The 17697-nt window shown below is 34.5% G+C and overlaps 1 protein-coding gene across 1 annotated transcript; it reads left to right on the plus strand.

Moving 5' to 3' along the window:
* The first annotated feature begins 1339 nt into the window (after window positions 1–1339).
* LOC150093366 (nicotinamide N-methyltransferase-like) lies at window positions 1340–15630 on the plus strand. Its single transcript, XM_090413951.1, has 3 exons — window positions 1340–1650; window positions 6619–6826; window positions 15076–15630. Exons 1-3 carry the CDS (start codon window positions 1494–1496, stop codon window positions 15515–15517), a joined length of 807 nt encoding a protein of 268 aa, XP_090270077.1. The 5' UTR covers window positions 1340–1493; the 3' UTR covers window positions 15518–15630.
* Window positions 15631–17697: the final 2067 nt, after the last annotated feature.

The following is a 17697-nucleotide window of genomic DNA, read 5'->3' on the forward strand; positions in this document are numbered from 1 at the left end:
GTGCTTAATACACACACCGGCCACTGAATTAGGAACATTTATGGAGATGTACGTAAACGTCATGCAGCGTATATGCAAAATACTTGATCACATGCTTCACGACGTATTCTAGAGAACTATTTAAGAATGTTACTAGTCAGTAATCGACAACAGTATTGATCCCAATAAGCAAAACCAAAGATCTTTCGGAGTTCGATAAAGGGCTTATTGTGAATGCCCGTCTGGCTGGAGCCACGATTTTGGAAAAGAGCACAGTTGAATAGTTTCTTAAAAGGTAAGATATCCCATGTGCGCTATTTTTCCACTGATTAAACACTCGGAACTTGTTGCAACAAGTTACTCTTATTACTTGCATAAGAAGCATAACTATGGTCCTAATTCAGTCTGCCAGAAATGAGATCACCGTCTTCTGAGATAGCTTGTACAGACAACCAGAACTTCCTGTGTGCAACGATTGACAAAAGTATTTATGAAAGCTGTTCCCGACCCATATCTCACCGAACTATCGCAGGGAATTGAAGAGGATCGATATTGTCATTAAGGATCATGAATCATAGGAAAATGGATCTTTCATTAACACGATCCTAGGAATCACAGGAGAACTCCTTAAGGGTCCTTCTTATTGAGAAAAGAAAAACTGTGGTTACGGTGCAGCCTCTTGTAACTTATTTCTTTCATAAAGTAAGTATCTTACATACAGTAAACACGTCGTACCTGTTAAACATTGAAAATATGTTTAATATAAAACTTCACGTCACCTGCTCTGTTCAATGACCACATAAACGCACCACCTGGTGTTAGAAAATGTTCTTAATTAAATTAAATTTAATAAATACATTAGTGATATAATAATATATAAAACGTCATTGCTTTAATAACTATTAAGAATTTTCTTTATTAATGTACTGTATTTTTTACATCTCTTCTTCTTCTCCCTTCTACGGGGTAGGCCCACTGGCCTGTTACAGAGCTATCTTAAGCCATGATATTCCAACTTCTGTTTTGTCGTGGATAAGAATACAGTTCTTACGCTATATGAAATGAAACATCGAAGAGAAACATTATCTGCGCATGTGCACATCCGGAACTCTCGAAACAAATGGACTTTGTACATTTTAAATCAAGACAGGGAAAAATGAGAAAGTTACCTCAAATATTTAAACGCAAAGAATTTGAATTTCAAGTTGTTTTTTTTTTTAACCGAGAATTTATTATACATTATTATTATTTCTTTTCTTCTAGTAGTTTCGTCAAGGTTATTTGGTCTCCAAATTGTAACCTTGACGTTGAGCTAATGTGTACTGTTATCTCTTATTACTTCATTGTCATCAAGGACGAAACAAAGTGATAATATTAACTTGAGATATCCAGTTTTTAGAAATAGATGCAGAGAATAGGTTTTCTAATAATTGAATTTGTGTTCGTTTTAACTGCATGTGTCAAAACATAATTAGTATTAAGCAATAGCACTTTTTATAGTCTTTAATCTGAAGATGTCCAGAAATAATTATTCTACAAATCCTGAAGAGTGGCAGAAACTCTTCAAGGGCGATGTTTTTGATGCAGAAGCATATAATGAATTAATGAAAACCGGTTCGAGCAAGATAGTCATGTTTTATCTTACAAATATTCACGAAGTGATGAAAAGTGGTGAGTATTCTAGCTAACGATGAGTCTTTTGACTCCATGGAGGCCTGAATAATAATAATAATAATAATAATATATTTTTTTATTGTTCTTTCAAATATTTACATATGTACAATGATCATCTATTCAGTATATTATTTTACAACGTTCAGCACTTTGTGCTACATATAATGAGATTTAAATAGTAATGATGATAACAGTTTTTTTTTTATATAACAATCATAATAATAATTTACAATTATATTGTTCAGAGTTACATAAGTTGTATAATATTACATGTTGTGGTTTACTATTTTTTTTTTTTCAAATTTGAAAAGGTGTGATTATACAACAGTATTTACACATATGCAATCTGAATATTATGTGTCCTTATTTTCACAAACATACGATGTAAACTCATGATTTACTTTTAAAATAATTTTTTTTTTTTTTTTTACATTGCATACATTTGTTACAGTTATTATATACATTACATACATTTGTTACAATTATTATATACATTACATTCATTTGTTTACATATGATACATTACTTACATTTGTTTACATGATATTTACATTACTTACATTTGTTTACATGCGATATTTACATTACGTACATTGGTTTACATATAATACATAGATTGGTTTTCTTGTGATACGTACATTACATGTATTTGGTTACATATGATACATCTTGGATGAGAACTAATTTTTTTTTCCTTTCATCCTGGAAGCTTAAATGTAAGCTTATCTGAGGATGACACCAGTTGGTTATTATGTTTTTTTTTTTTTTTTTTGCTGTGTTAGGATGCTACGGAATCTATGATTGAGAAATTCGCGCGAGCACGCACGCACGCACGCACGTACGCACGCACGCACGCAAGCACGCACGCACGCACGCACGCACGCACGCACGCACGCACGCACGCACGCACACACACACACACACAATAAATTGGAATGTACTGATGCTTCGCTGAACTGGAAGCCTGAGCGAATATACACATGTAAACAAATGTATTGTGTTTCATTAAGTTTGTATGGTATTGTTTCATTAAGTTTGTATGGTATATTTGTATGGTTTGTATGGTAATAATAATAATAATAATAATAATAATAATAATAATAAATAATATGAGACACTAACTGTTGTTCATCTTATGCTATTACTTTTAATTCAATTGAACACGTGTCGAAATTTAAATACAATTAATGTGTATACTTCGTTTAAAAGTATATGATTATTAGTTAGTTATAATAATTATCCCAAAGTTGTCTATGTAGCTTTGTGGTAACAATTCTGTGTTCATAACACTATCTCTTGCTGGCTTAGTTGGCCAAGTGGTTAGCTTATCCGATCTCCATCCAACAGGTTGTGGATACGAATCCCGCATTGGGCGTGGATGTCTATGATTATCTATGGTGGGTATATGAAATAATCATATACCCACCAACAGTATGGAAGCCTTTGGTCGGTACGAGCCACATAAAAAAAAAAATCAACGGAAAAAACCTCATACCTGTGAGATCTCCGTTTAGAGGAACTTTAATGCAGGTCCCCCCCCCCCTGCCCACATTTTTATCTTCTCAAGTCAGCGACAGAACCCACCATAATATTTCAGTCAATAACATGCCAGTTAATCTTAGGAATACTAGATGTAAGCAGTTGCTTGATATCCTCTCATTACTAGAGGTCTCAGAAATCATTGGGAGCATCGACTAGGGGTGGAGATGGCTGCTTGGCGAATTAAAAAATAAAATAAAATACAAATAAAAATCAGGTCTAAAACCTCCACCTTTCCTCCTTTTGGATATAATAGATAGGAAGGTTTATATTTATTTTTTTAAAAATCATTCCTAGTATGAGTTTTATGAAGGCCTTTTCAAAATGTTTGTAGGGATTTTTCATATATAAAATAATTCCTAATTGAACCTTTCACGGTATATTCTCAATTGTCTGTTATCTTCTCGATAAGACAGCACCGAAACATGCGCATACTGGTGTTCCCTGAGTTTCCCCATTCGTGTCATAGATGACTGCGTACCGTGATATCACCTTTAAGAGTTTTCCCGGTATGCGTCAAACTACTCAAATCACTTCAAAAGCAGATTACCACAGCTTTTGCTGATAGCATTAATGACAACTACAACTATTATTCAGCCTGCTTTCGACAATTACGGTCGACTGTTTTATCCACTTTATCTCAAAAAATAAGCAACAGCTCATAAAAAATATGTCGTAAAAGAATGATCCGAGTGCTGAAATAACAGAAGGTTGGGTAAAATTTAGCAACCGCTACTTGGCTGATATCATTGTTTCAATGGTTAAGAATGTAAATTATCTTTTGAACTTAGTGCATTGACATAATAGCAGCAATGTGGTCAGCAAATTAGCCGTTTCTGAATTGCAACTAGCCTCTGTGCTTTCTTAGTCACTACTCGATCTATTTGCCATTTATTTTTTAATTTTTACGAAAGTTTCACAAAATGCTTTAGTGCGTATTAGAATTGTTTTGTGCTTCTTTCTATTCGCAAGTTATCTTGGATTCGTTTGATACATGTTATTGTATATAATTTGTATTCCTAATCTTCTTTTATACCTTCTCTTCAAAACTCCAAATCTTTTCCACTGCTTCCTTATCCCCAAAAAATCCAGAAGGCCATATTTCATTACAGTAACCCTGATGTGGGCAAATCTAGGCCTCATAAACAGGAATAACAACTTTCTTATCTCTGCTTGTTAATGTGTACTTCAATAGCCAAGTAATCGTATGAACTACCTTAGCAATATGTCCTCTAAACTTTAACTGTCTTTAACTCTAAACTTCAACTAAATCTCTAGCTTCATCTATCTCCTGGAGTACAGTGCCATCAAAGTGATACACAGCGTGTAATCTATTTATCCCAAAATGCATAACTTCACATTTCTCCACATTTCACTGACCCATTAACTTTTGCCCATACTGACAGAATATTTAAGTCGCTGTGCAAACTCTCTACATCACCTTGATTAACTATTACCTATATCATTTATGTACAAATTAAACAGCAATGGTTCCAGCACCCAACCTTGCGGCACACTCGATTATGCCCCTCCATATATCAGTTTTTGATATCTGTCCAGCAGCCGCCCTCTTATCCATTTAACCAGTGTCATGTCCATCCCCATTCTAATTTGCATAACAGGCATGACCTACCTATCACAAAACCATGTTGTCCCTCATATATTATCATATTTTTATCCACCCATTCGTGAATTCTCTTTTTGATCAATTTTTTCCAGTACTTTTACTTAATCCCGATAATCTATTTGTAATCCTTCTATTTTCCACTGCTACTTCATCTCCCCCCCCCCTCACCCCACGGAATCCAGTTTTATCCATAGCCTCACCAGTTTGATAGTTATTATTGTAATTGTAATAGCCTCACGCGTACAATATGCCTTTGGAATCTATCACGCCAAAGGTGTCATTAATTTTATACATATATATAATTAATAATTATATATATGTACAAAAAATTTCTTGAACAAAAAGTTGTTCAAGAAATTTTAGTGGACATCCTAAACTCGCTCACAAAATTCCATCTCTTATTTACATTCATATTCTATTTGAATGAAATCCATTTGAAGACGGACCTAACATGCATGAATTTTCATACCCAGAGTGGGATTCGAATCTATTACTTACTAGTAGGAGAGTAGAGATGGTATTAACTCTTCCAAGCAGGAGAAAAAATTCATCTAGACTTAGTTTTTAATTCTGTGGTAACTTCAACCAGTATAACGAATTGCGGGAAGAGCATTCAAAGTTTTTGAGAGAGATCCGTTCTCAAACAGGTTACATTTTTCTGGAATGGCATCAAGCATTTTAGGGAAGTTTTTCATACAACATCCCAAATGGGAGAACAGTATTCTTAAATCCTAATTACCTAGTTAGGTAATTAGGATTTAAATCTATAGAATGGAAAAGGATCCCAAGTTTCTTTTCCGTTCCCAAGTTGTTTGAAGGCTTAGGAAGCTATAGTTGTGTTTGTGCCAGCAAAGGCTTACGAATATCTATAAATCAGCTGGGGAAGAGAAATCTGATCCCGAGAGATTTTTTTAGTGTTATTCATTATAATACCCCCCCCCCAAAAAAAAAAAATGGGGAGTGTCTCCAAATCAATAATTCACCAGCATTAAGATTTCAATGATTTCAGTAGAAAAAAAATCTAAAAAACGTTCATCCAGTGCATTCCACATCAGATATAACAACATATTACTACGAACTAGATCATCAGTGACGTAATGGGTCGTTCATACTACTTTGACACACATATATCTCCAACACAATATATTCTATATTCAATTTCAGTTATAATCAAACAGGTTTAAGTTTACTGTAACCGGTTTACCCTGTCCAATTATATAACCAATTTTCTTTAATTCAATCACTTAATATAGTACATCAGCTTGTCAGTAATTTTAGGCTATCTTTCATTCCTGTGCCTTCAGCTGGCATTAAGCCAAGAAGGAAACAAAGCTTGAAACTACCGCTAAATTGATTGCTATGGAAGAAATGTTCGCGCTGTTGAATGTCATGTTTTATACGTCGAATTCAGGATTTAGTCACAGTGATTATGTTCACGTGTCTTGCAACCAGAGAGAAGCATTTGTTGTATCAACAATACGATGCTTTAAGGTAATAAAAAAAATAATAAAAATAAAATCTAAAATAAAAAAAAATAATAAACATCAAACTTACCTTAATAGAGCATATCAGAGATTTAAATGTTTTCAACGGAAAAGAACACAAAGTTTTTTGGAGGCTTAGGAAGCTATGGATGGTTGTGCAGGCCCTTCATTTAACTGCACATAATGCATGATATTTTCAAGCCGAACTTGTACTTAGCATTTTGTTAACCTCCAATAACTAAATGAGATCTCAGTTACTTTATTAGTGCGTCTTTTTCTCTGAAATTTAATACCATTTTGATTATTTCTCATTAGGGAGATTCAAGGGATCACGCTGTCTGGAATTAGGATGTGGGCCTGGAGTGCATTTTTTGGCTTCACCTAGCGCACATTTCGATTATTTGGTGACTAGCGATTATTCAGATTCAAACAGGAGCGCTGTAGAGAAATGGATGAATCAAGAAGCTGAGCCTTTAGATTATACGCTATTTTTCAGATGGATTGCGATCATGGAAGAATACAGGTTAGTCAGTTCTCTCTGCGGATTTGATTAATAAATATGAAATTTAACTGAATAACCCGTGAAAATTTAGAAATCAATAAACTCTAGCTAGTAATCATGCTGATGATTAAATTAAGATAATTTTTTTATTTTATTTTCATTACACAATTTTTATTATCAGGTGAAATAAGGATTTATGTTAATATAAGAAAGGGTAAACAACCATTCCATCTTGTCCATTGCATCAATCAATAATCAGTGTCTATACCATATAAAAAGTTTTTCCTTTTTTTTCATTGAAATACCACATTTCCATTTTTTCATTTGCTAGAATCCTTTTCATCAGTTGCTTTATCACAGACGGCGCCACTATTTCGTCTGTCATTTTGTAGTTAGGCAAATCACCACTGACTTAAGTGGGCGTTTGTTGCGTGCGTGTTTTCAACAAACTCGGATAAGCAATAGCTACACATGTCTGTTGTCGTTTATTTATTTATTTTTAATGGTATCTAGCTTAATTTTTCTCTATCGAAAGCTCATGTATTAACAAGTAAATGTGTTGTACCTGATTTTCTGTCAGTATTCACTATTACGAAGAGTCCGTTTTATAAAATTTTATCCCTGGTCAAACAGTGCTTTTGAAGAGACCACTGTCTTGCTATCTTATATCAATCTTATGGCAATCCCCAAACAAGAGTTGTAGAACTTAGGGCACGTACATTCATGACCCAAAACAGTATGATAACCCCTGCAACCAGAATGCCTGGTTGGTCGGAAACAGGCCGGTGGTGACGGTATCCTGGTACAAGGATCGATCTCGTAGACATCACTGAGTACTATCATCCCCACCGAACACACAACATGACCGCTAATACCTACCTGGGGATTGTGTCGAATCACATATTGCATTACATGGTGACAATGCCCCATCAACATGTGGAATCATGCGAAACGCAGTATCCGTTGGTTGACGCCAGTGCCTCGTTCGGTCGCTGACCCCAGGGACTTTATTCTATTTAGTTTGTCAAGAACCTCTCAGACAACCTTCCATACTTTACTAGACTCCATGCCAAGACGGCTGCGAGTTGTGAAAGTTCTAAAAGTCATTTTATCTCAGCCAAAAGGGGCCTATTACTAAGTAGGTAGTCATAGTGTTTTGGCTCATGAATGTTGGTGTTCTTCTGTGGCGACAAGGGTAATAAAGGAGGGTGTTCTACAGGTTTCAAATCCTTCGTGGGTGAGATATCCATTACAAAAAAAAAAAAAAAAAAAAAAAAAACTTTATTCCAGATGGGAATCACACTATGAGTTCAAGCCTGCAAAACTGTCTCAATTCCTATAATGCATCTCCACTTTTAGTTTGTGGATGCGTTAGAGGAGTATCAGTTGCTGACTTCTGGCTGCTTTCTCATTGTCCACTTCCATATAATTGTCATTAATTCGCTTATAGAAAAATATGAATCGGTTAGGTTGTTCAAGATAGCAGCAGTAATACTGATAAGAAGCTAAAGTTTGGTTGAATGAAGATTATTATTCATAATTCTTCCCCACATCCTTTCAGGGTAGGTTCTTTCTTTGTGTATACACTTGTATCAGCATTTTTGCTAGTGCTTGAAGAATATTTTAGAGTTACAGACTGAGACCCTTAAGTACAGCTAAAACCGACTTCAAGTATTTTGCCACTCCAAGGAAAAATTTTAGCTCCCCCCTCTTTTTTTTTTTTTTTTTTTTGACTTTATGCATTTTTACTTTAAATTAAAAAAAAAAAAGATAGATGGTATTTTATGATAAAAACTTTTCCTTCGAATTTAGTGATTTTTATTTTAGTACTGTATAATCACAATTGCTGGCCTGGTTGGCCGAGTGGTTAGCATATCTACTCTCCCGCCAAGAGGCTACGGGTTCGAATCCCGCGTAGGCATGGATGTTTGTGATTGTCTTCCACCTTCATATGTTTATTCACCCAAGTATAGATACACTCTCCCAATATGGACTGGGTCACCATAGGAGTAGTAGACCCAAAACCTCCCTCAATGGAAGAGGCCTTCACCCTGCAGTGTGTAGAAAAATAGGCTGTTCATCATCAATTACAAAATTACAATATTGAATATTTGAAATTATTATTATTTATTGCCATGCTTCCCTTGCAAATATGTTACCCCAAATATGCCCTTCATTTTTGGCGCCTAGAGGTGTACTCAGCCCTCAGTACAAAAACAATGTTGTTTGTGGCCTGATGAACCTTTTGTTCATTTTTTTTTTTTAAATAATGAAATACACAGTTCCTTCTTATTTTCAGGCATTGACCTATCTATCTGAAATATTGATTTCATATCTGCAACAAGTTTTTTTTAAGATGGCCATTCGGTATTTTTAATTATTAATGAGATCTACGGTGATTAATGATCTACAGTGAAATCTACAGTGAGGTCTACAGTGCATGATTAATGAAATCTACAGTGGAGTAAAAAAAAAAAAAAAAGAAAGGGCAAAAACAGGTATAATGATTATGGTACATAAATCTTTAAAGAATAATATTGTATATTATAACTATTTGAACGAAAGACTAATAGAAATTACACTCAAGACATTAAGAGGCCACATAACAATAACTGGAGCATATACACCAGAAGAGGGAAAGGAAGAAGAGATAGTAATATATTTTATAAAGAATTACAGAATGCCATAGATAAAACAAACAAACCTGACTACTTACTACTAGTAGGAGATTTAAATGCCACAATAGGAAGCAAAAAATACAAAACAAACATAGATAAATTTGGCGAAGATACATGCAATCAAAATGGTCACAAACTGCGAGATTTTGTCATTTATAATAATATGAGAATAATGAATATGGTATTTAAACACAAGGAAATATATAAATATATTTGATCTATCAAAGAATGCAAATCAGTAATCGACTACGTCATCGAAAATTTTAAATTAGCAGAGTTAATTTTAGACGTAAGAGCATATCGAGGCTTTGAATTAAACTCTGATTATTATATGGTATCACCAAAAATTCGATTTCATATCTGCAACAAGTTTTTAAGACGGTCATTCGGTATTTTTATTTAAACCAAAGTAGTTAAAAATACATAACGTTGAAAATTCTTATCAACCGAGTTACAAAATTTCATCATTACAGTATCCCCATGCTAGACAACAATATCAAAATTTCACCAACTTAAAAACAGAAACTAAACTTGAATCAAATGACATAGAGGACGAATGGGAAATTTTGAAACTTTTAAATTATAAAAGAAATAGTGCAATTGCAAAACGTGAAATAAGGAAAGCATAGAGAGAGAGAGAGAGAGAGAGAGAGATGGAACAATTTCGTAACAGAACTAGAAAAGGATATATTTAAGCCACAACCCAATATTTCTGCATATATTTTATAAAAATACAAGTACAGGATATAAAAAATATGCAGAAATATTAAAAGAAAAGCTAAACAGTATTCTAGAGCAGTACCTCCCAACCTTTTTCACGTCAGGGCACACCTCACGAGCATAAATAATTGCACGACACACTATGAAGGAAAATTTTTCTATTAACATGATTAATTTCTTCTATTTCATACAGGGATTCAGTTAATAAAATCTTTCTTTCAAATATTTTTTCATTATAATACATAAACATTCCAGCTAGACATTCGTTTCAGATAAGTCTTCTTATGCAGTCATAAGCACGAAATAAACGAAACAAATGGAATGAAAATACCCAATCCATACATCCTCAGGTGATTGATATTTGACATAGTTTTTATATCGCATCTATGAACGAAATTGTCAGATTTGACTGAGTAAAACTGTGATTAAATTTTTAGAACACTTATTTTATAAAATTATGATGTGAAAACACAAAAGTAAAATTAATTATACACAAAAGAATTACTCACTATGTATAAATATGCTGATAATAATATTTTAATGACAAAATAAACATTTTAAGTATTAATATAAATATTTACACAGTTAATACATGTATTTCCTTCTTATTTCAGTGAGATACTTCGGCTCGTTTCTGTGAACACAACTTTTTTATATCTGGGTCTAGGGTCGAAAGAACTACACGCAATTCATGATCAAGACTCTTCAATGATGATCCCTTTAAATTCTTGACAGAGAGCATAGAAGAGAAACTTTGTTCACACATGTATGTTGTAACAAATGGTAAAAGATGTTTATAGCTTTTTCGCCGATGGATGGAAACTCCTTTTTTGGAGTTACCCAGAATTGAGATAATGGAACATCCTTAAACTCAACTTCAAGGGTACGATCACTTTTTAAGTCTAATAACTCATCCTTTTCTTTCACTGATAAATCGAATGGCATCACATCTAATGAAGATGTAAATGGATTTCGAGCTCAATCGAATTTCTTTGTCTCCTTTAATTCAAAGTAGTGATGAAGCTTTCTCTCAAGCATGCATAGGTGTTGATCTACAAGTTCTAGTAGTTCTTTTTTAGGATTCGAACTACAACACCGATTAAACATTTCAAGGGAACCATTTTTCACCACATCTTTCCAAAGTTGAATTTTGTTTTGGAATCCATTAATTTTGTCAGTGCAAGTTAATATATTCTCAAGCGGTCCTTGAATTTTTCGATTAAGTTCATTCAGGTATTTAAATATGTCAGCTAAGTAGGCCATTTTTTGCAACCAGTCTTCCAACTTTGCTGAATACTGAGAGTTACCCTCAACAAATACTTTTAATTCTTCTTTCAACTCATGAACTCTGGACAGAACTCTCCCCCTCGACAGCCAACGAACTTCAGTATGGAACAACAAAGATTGATGCTCTGATCCCATTTCATCACATAAAATTGAAAAAAAAAGATGCGATTGAAGTGGTCTACTTTTGATCAAATTCACCATTTTTATAATGTCATTAAGTGTGGACTTTAATTCTAGAGGTAAACTATTTGACATGAGAGCTTCTCTATGAATAAAGCAGTGTATTATTTGAACATCAGGGTTTTCAGACCGAACTTCGGACGCCAAGCCTCTGACCCTTTCTGTCATTGCAGCCGCGCCATCAGTACATAAACTTACGCAATTTTTCCATGAAATTTTGTTTGTGTCAAAGTATTTCATTGATCACTTTAAAGATTTCCTTCCCAGTTGTTTGTTTCTGAAGTTCTTTGCAGAATAAATAATGCTCTTTTAACCCCTTCTCATCAGGAATTCGAACAAGTGCAGTTAGCTGACAACAGTTGCTAACATCTGTTGATTCATCAACCTGTAAGGAAAATGTCTTAACTTCACAAATTTTCTGGATTAGTGTTCCTTCTATGCTAGCTGACATGTCTTCAATGCACCTGCTGATCGTATTATTTGAAAGCGGTACTTTTTCAATTTTTTTTTACTTCATCGATTCTAAGCATAGTTTTGACAATTTCCACACAAGCTGGTAAAATGAGTGAATCTGCAATTGTGTGAGGCTTCTTGGCTTTAGCTATCAATCTCCCGACTTTGTAACTTGCTTTTAAAGCTCCATTAGATACCGTTGTGGCTGATCTCATGAAAGAACTTTGCATTTGAATTTGAGTTCGCAGACGTTTAAAATAGTTAAAATCCTTATCTATGTACGAAAGATGCTTGGTAGAAAGGTGTCGATGTAGTTTACTTGGCACCATCGCTTCATTTGACAACTTTTCCCGGCATATGAGACATTGAGGCACAGAAGAATTATCGGAGCACACGAAACCAAATTTCAGATAATCCTCTTTATATAGTCTGTGACTATGTTGCGCCTTAAACTTTTTCTTTGGTTCACTTTCTTGGACTCGCGAATTTGATGGATTTTCTGATTTTTTTAAATATTTGTCCATTATTGTGGATAACTGAAAATTAAATTTAATAGAATTAAAATATATGCAAATAAACAAGCCATTGAATAGAAAGATATAAATCACATGAAACTAAAAATACTACATTATAATCGAGGATATCAAATAGGCATTGTAACTAGGGCATCCAAAATACCGGAACACGCAAAACTGTTTTAGGAAAATGCCTATTAATGACAGAAAGTCTACGTTTACCAAGCTTAAGCTATACAAATTACACATTAATCATTTTGTAACTCATAATGTCAGCGTCCATTGTCCAAAAATTATCTCAGATATCTTTTGATTCCGAAGAAAATGCATTACGAAAAAATGGTTAACTATAAGAAAAAAATGACTCACCAGTGTTTATTTTACGTCAAGGTACTTCTTTCTTGTAGGACCGTTATAGCTTCAGCTAAAATGAATATTATAGATCGATGGTAACAGGAAAAAGCGTCTTTGTCAACAAATAATAACAATTCGACTTATGTTCCACAAACTATCACATTTGTTAAAACACAAATTCAGAAAAAGACGCAATAATACATTCCCGCTAAGGTGTTTTACACAGACCACTTAGCAACACTGAACATCCACTTGAACGCAGTTCTTACAAAAATGATACGCTCTTGAAACACTCGAATGGTACTCTCACAACACAACAGACGAGTTGGAACTGAAGTAGAGTAATGATCTTCTGAGTCGTAGATGCAAAATGTGAGAGAGGGAGTAATGGGAGGAATGGCGTCTGTGACATTCTGGGAGGTCGTCTTCACACGTGGTAGCTAGAAAAGAGCAATAAAGCGAAAAGGGAACCACTCGGCAGCCTAGCCCTCCGGTACCGTCGCCCCATAATCAGGACTTTGCGGTTCAATTTTTCGCGGCACACTTCCAGTTCTTTCGCGGCACACCAGTGTACCGTGGCACGTCGGTTGAGAAGCATTGTTCTAGAGAACAAACTACTAGAAGAACAAAACGGTTTCCGAAAAGGCCGATCCTGTATAGATCCAATTTTTACTCTAAAATTATTAATAGAAAAGATAAGAGAATTTCAAAAAAAAAAAAAAAAAACACGTGGCCTTCATTAATTATGAAAAAGCTTTTGAGAAAAATTGTTTAAAATATTCTTCTTCCTTCTACTAAGTATTAGGCCTTACTGGCCTGTTACAGAGCTGACTTGAGCTCTTCTAAGTCCTACCCGTCCCGAGGATAAGGTGACTAGCCCTATGCTTCCCGGTATATTCTATGGCCGTATCTCGTGGGTTCATGGGGACGGTTTGCCTGCTTGCGGGAGGAAAAACCCCAGATAAACTGGGGAGAAAAACCCTGCTGTCTACACTCAAGACCGGCTAACTTGGCTATCTGAGAAAGATCCTTAAGCTCCTCACTTTGGCGATGATTGTTTAAAATATTAACCGATTTAAATATACTAAACCAATTTTTACAATCCATTCAAGAAATATATACAGGAAATAAAATAGCAGTTAAAGTAGAATACATCTCAGAATGGAAAGATATATCAAGAGGAGTATGACAAGGATGTACCCTCTCACATCTGCTTTTCAATATATATATATAAATAAAATTATAGCAATCTGGAAACAGAGGACATTGGTACTAAAATATCAAACTTTATCAAAGCAAATGGCATAATAAATAATATATTTAAGCCATCCCTGGTACAAAAACACACTAGAACCAGGCTGTATAATGTTTTATCAAAACCAATTCTACTATACGGAACCGAAACATGGGCCATAAAAAGGAAAGATGAAAAACGAATTCAAACAGCAGAAATGAAATTTCTCAGAAAAACAGCTGGATATATCAAGTGGGACCATAAAATAAATGAAGAAATTTTACGATCCCTGAATATAAAACCAATTCATCACTAAATAAGACAGTATAAACCAAAATGGATCGAACGTTTAAATCAAATGGACAATAGCAGAACTACCAAAAATATTATACAGATATAAAATACTCGTAAGTGGAAAAAGAAGAATCGGAAGACCAAGAAAGAGATGGCTTGAGACCGGAACAGGCCACCTGGCCTAAAATCCATGTTAGGAAGGAGAAGAAGAATTACTAATGAGGTTTTTTTTTAAACTTTTTTAATACAGACAAAATACTACTTTTATAATATCTGTTTTAGATAATACTTGGACAGCTATAATATTTAAAAAGCCAGACGCATGAGTAAATATTTAAAAATATCCACTCATGCGTCAAATGCAACATTAAATTATAAATTTTTTTTAGAGATTGTACATCTCATGAGACAGACGCTTAACTAAATTTAGATAAAGAAATTGGTAAGGATTATCATTATTATTAATATTATTATTAGTTTATTTATTTATTATATTTTATTTTTTGAGAATAGTAATGCATTAATGCTATTTTTTATTATTATATTTTCCTCTAGCGATTTAGCAAAGGGAACGAAAGAAATAGAGACTCGTCTTAGGAACCGCTTAAAGGCAGTCATCTTTTGCAATGTTTTGGCCGATCCAATGTTGTGTGCAGAATACACTTTTGAGTACGACCTCGTCATTTCTTCTCTCTGTCTTGACGCGGCATGTCCAGACTGGAAGGCATTTGGGAAGGCTGTAAAAACTATCGCTTCTTTAGTTCGTCAAGGTGGTGGTTTCCTTTTGATGGGAGTTTTTGGATATACTTCGTGGGAAGTAGGCGACACCACTTTTCCTTCCCTCAATATGGATCAGGATAACATAGAGGATGGCCTGTCAAATGCCGGGTTTGGAAAATTTTCCTGGAAGTTCCAAGAAATAGATGACGATGACGGCGCTGACAATTCAGGAGCTTCCAATCACATTTCGTTTTTTGTTGCTGCCGAAAAGTTGTAAATCGTCACTAACGTAATGAAGTAAAATACCAATTTCGTGCTGAAATTATAGAAGTGGAAATAAAGATTACGGTGTGTTTTATGTGCAAGTTGTAATTAAATTTTTGAAATGTGTACGAAGTGTTTTGATTTTATTAATAAAAGTCTTGTTTATTGTCTCTTTATAATAATAATAACAACAGTGGGGCATCACCTTGTCGTGATGGAGGGCTTGTGTACTCTGAGGATGCTAGGGCTATTGCTGGCAATAGCGTAGCTACCAGCAGGGCTTCCCACACGCCAGACAGATCTTTGCAGAAGACCCAGACTAAGAGTTTCACACCTCCTCCACCCACCTATTTTAAATGGTGAGTAGACGAAAGAAGGGATCCATACGAATTGGCGTTGCTCGGGTTAACAAAGATCACATTTGTTGCTATAGCTCCTGGGCATCAGGAGATAAATGGATTACAAAGCTCAGACTCTTTTGCTGGGCAACCAGGGCAAAGAATTGAAATGCAAATGGAAGAAGAACAATTAAAACGAAACAAATAGACTTTATCTGAAAATAAGATGAATGTGCAAGTTTATTATGAATCAGATGCATCATCAAGAGGATTCCAAAAGCGAATGTATGAAATTTGGAAACAGAATTTTCTTGCTATGAAAATCAGTGAGATTATGAATGGATAAACGAAGATTTGTTAAAAGAAACAAATCTTTAGTGATGTTGAACTTGAAGAATTGCAAAGGCAGATTGTCATGGAATCCCAGCAAGAACTTGAGGCAGCTGCAAGACGTATGGAAGAAACACTTCAGGGAAATTTTGAATACAGATAATTCGAATAATAACCAGCTGAATCACTTAAATGTTGCAGAACAAGAACTGAAAAAGAGGATTGTGCAACAAATGAAGAATACCACACAAATAGCGATGACCGACAATGAAACAAAGCCGAAGGCAAGATCTAGTTGCAATATTGAACAACATCAACTTGGTAATAGAAACAATTCCTACAAAAACGGTTGGAGAAACAAATCAACTGATGTACAGTGCAGCAGTTGTAGTTACAATTAAAGATCTTGATTATAATAAGCAGATGAATAAACCAAAAAGAGGAATCCCAAAATGGAAATTAAGTTCAGAATCAAACGCAAAAACAAACTTCAAGCAGAGGTTAGCAACATGAAGAATTTAAAACAAGAAAAACGTAAACAGGAAAAGATTAATTTTAATGTTTCTGAAGTATCTGAAAAATTAAAACAAAGAATCGTGGCTACAGCAAAAAAAAAAAAAAAAAAAAAAAAGATTATTCGCTATGAAAGCAGAATAAATCAGTCCAGTTCAGAATTAACCAGGATCAGTTTTACAAAAATACTGATGCGAAATCCGAACACAATACTGAACATCTAAACGCAAAAAAAAACATTAAAATGCTGAAATAGGCTCTGGCATTCTATGTTCTAAAAGAACATAATAAAAATGGATAAAAGATGTTGAAAAACAGTTGAACAACACTGAGGTGGAAGACCTTGTCTTAGCCACAGAAATGACCCACAGGCAAGCAAAGAAAATGAAGAGTGGAGTGCACCAGGCAAAGATGAACAGCATGGATCTCGGCTCAAATTTTTGCGCAGTACGTAAGTTCTATTGGCTCAACCATTTAACAACAAACTTCAAACATGCTCAATTGGAGAGATGACAACAGCAAGGACAATCCTGGTTTGAAAAACAAAGAAAAAGGAACTGTTCCAAATAATTACATCCGAGTAACTTGCCTGCCAACAACATTTACTCACTGGACTTCTAGGAACTTCAATTAGTAAATATTAATCACAGCAACTTCTGCCTATTGAGCAAACGGGGAGTTGCCGATAATACAGAGGAACGGAAGATCAATTGCTAACTGACAAAATGATTTGGAAAAATTCGAAAAGACAAAAAGCCAACTTATATATGACATGGATTGATTACCAGAAATCATTCCCCTTATTACCACATAGTTTGATTAGAATATATCTGGAAATTTTTGGGATGAGTAAAAACATTAGAAAATTTCTAATTTCTGACATGATCACGTGGAAAACTCAGTTAATAGGCAACGGAAATAATCTGCGCAGAGTGAATATCAAGAGAGGGATTTTTTAAAGCGAACTCGCTATCACCTCTGTTGTTTATCTTAGCACTAATTTCTATAACAT

Source organism: Typopeltis vanoorti, chromosome 24 (genome assembly GCF_054136105.1).
Source record: "Typopeltis vanoorti isolate ZY-2024b chromosome 24, IOZ_Tvanoo_1.0, whole genome shotgun sequence".
Classification (NCBI taxonomy): domain Eukaryota; kingdom Metazoa; phylum Arthropoda; class Arachnida; order Uropygi; family Thelyphonidae; genus Typopeltis; species Typopeltis vanoorti.